General features: G+C 29.1%; 1 protein-coding gene across 1 annotated transcript; it reads right to left on the reverse strand.

Annotated features, from left to right (window-relative positions):
- Positions 1-1,510: 1,510 nt before the first annotated feature.
- On the reverse strand, positions 1,511-1,968 carry LOTGIDRAFT_139105 (hypothetical protein; the record flags this gene model as incomplete). The annotated part of the gene is made up of 2 exons (XM_009049277.1): positions 1,511-1,637; positions 1,826-1,968. Coding segments are annotated over 2 exons (270 nt in total), but the record flags the coding sequence as incomplete, so codon positions are not given.
- Positions 1,969-2,648: the final 680 nt, after the last annotated feature.

Below are 2,648 nucleotides of genomic sequence, written 5' to 3' on the forward strand. Positions count from 1 at the left end.
ATGGTAATGTAATACCTGGTCAATCACCAATTACTATAGATACTTCAAATTCTCAAACATGATTATTTAGAATAAATATTTACCTGTCGAAAGCATCAGTACAATCTACAATATTACTATCATCAGCTGTTTCTAATAATAGATTGATACATTTCTGATTGCCATTAATAGCTGCAATAAATCAAAATATTATAATTCAACATCAACTATTAAATGGCTAACAGTTTACGACTTAAGAAGCTAACCATATATCAATATTGCTCACCTTTTTTATTGAAGTCTTTTCCATTTTAGACAATATTAAGAAGTCATAATATATAGTGAAATTCTAGTAAGGGTATATAACAATACAAGTGATATACTGTTAATATTAAGTATCATAGTGTTTTATCAAGTAAAGAACTAGACCTACCAGCAGAGTGAAGAGGTGTACGTCTTGTAATATTATCATGAACTAATATCTTAGCACCATGCATCAGTAACATTTCAACGCAATCTACATTACCACTCCAACAAGCTAGATCTAACATTGTTCTTCCTGTAATAATATTACAATGTAATTAAATACAAGTTTTTAAAATACAAAAAATTTTTTTCATCAACATAAAATGACTTGAAAAAAAATACCCCTAATCAATCATTCTGATGAACGAGTACAAATTAAGAATAATGCTCAAAACGTACCATTGATATCTTTAACATCTAAGCTCATCATATTACCTAATAGAGCATGGAGGGCTTCTATATGACCATTATACGACTGAAATATAATATAATGATTTTATATTAAGTAGTTTACAGAAACTTACAAAGTGATCAATCAAAATTTGAGTCAAAAAAGCATGTTATGAAATAATGAGCTATGTATAGTTTTCTTAAACTTTGATCTAATATATAACGTTATTTCAAAATTAAAGGGTCCATATCTCCGAATACAACATTGTCATGTATAAAACTGATACTTACAGCCAAATGACCAGGTGAAAATGGAGCACCACTTCTTAATAAATTAGTAGCTGAAAGATCTAGTAACTGAGAAAAAAAAACGTGAGCATCAATGATACTGAATAAACAGGTAAAATTTTTATGATTCTTGATAATTATAATGTATGCATATTGCATTGTAGAATGATGCAAAAAAGAAAGTAAATGTTTCCTGTATTTGTGTTATTTATTGAGGCAAATCAATATGTAACAAGTAGCAATATAAATAAGTTTAAAAGCACAGATAGGCCATTTTTTGACCAATCATACATTAGTCTCATATAAACTAAAATTTTGTAGCTGAACTAATCCGTAATGGTGTTCACAGCTCATTGTTGAAATTTGAGCCTTCAAATCCATGTGTGTCCTGAATTATCTGCATTTGAATGTTAAAATGACGACTTGTAAATTTAAGATACCTTCTTTTAAGGAATTATGTGATTTTCTTTTACTTCTCAAGACTATTTACCCCCCCACCCCTCTCCTCCCAAATGGCACACCTGTCCATGTAAATTTATATGTAAATTTATATAATGTTTACCATTTCTAAGGCAAGTTTATGTCCCTTGAGGGCTGCATAGTGAACAGCATTAAAACCATCATCATCTTTTATTCCTGGACGGGCATCATGACGTAATAACAACTCTACAACTCTACAATATAAATATATGAGTTTAAACTATACCAAATATTCCATTTTTTAGTTATTGACTTATTAATTGTGAACAAAATATTCCCATTGAATAAAAATATGTATCACTATGAATTCAGCAACAGAATTGCTGTTTTTCAAATCTAAAATTTTGAAAAGAAGAGCAAAGAGATAGTAGATAACACATACCTTGCATCAGAATCAAATGGAGCAGCATAATGTAATGGTGTACAACCTTTGATATCTGTCATATTAACTACACTATCAGCATTGAGCAATAAATTTACACATTGTTGATGAACATTAGCTGCTGCATAATGGAGGGCAGTTCTAAAATAGAAATAAATTCAGTAAACAGACAAGTAAGAAATACTCATCCAATTCAATCCAATAAATTGAAACATATGAAACATCCTTAGAATCTAAACAACTTTTTGATCCAATCTTACTTCTTGATGCTTATTTATAAATCATGTTAAAGGATTTACGACAAGATTAAAATAAATAAATAAATTCCTTTATTAGCAATCACTTTATCAGACATTTAACTAAATATAAGTTTGAGGCTTTGAAGTCTTAGAAATTAACACATTCATTCTAATGCATGAATAAAATAATTTTTTTCAACTTTTAATATTCATGACTACACTAGGACTTAAATCTAAAACTCAGAAAACTGATCATTTACACATGTGTTGATCATGTGATGAAAATAATTACGCTGTCTATCTCGAATAAATACACCTATATAACTGTAAAAGGAACAAATTCCGATTTCCGATATTGCCATCAATTGAATCCAACAGATGAACAATCAATTTATTAAGTTTTTATACCTAAAAATTCACTTTTTATAAGCAAACAAATCTGGTATCATTTTGGCTTCAACCATTGTACAAGTAGTCAAAATTAACCAGGCAGTTGATTTAATAATAGAGTGATGGCCGTTAACATCATGTTAATCAATTCTCTAGTATGGGTTTAGATTGCTAGGCCAAGAACTTGGTAACAC

Source organism: Lottia gigantea (assembly GCF_000327385.1).
Source record: "Lottia gigantea unplaced genomic scaffold LOTGIsca_133, whole genome shotgun sequence".
NCBI lineage: Eukaryota > Metazoa > Mollusca > Gastropoda > Lottiidae > Lottia > Lottia gigantea.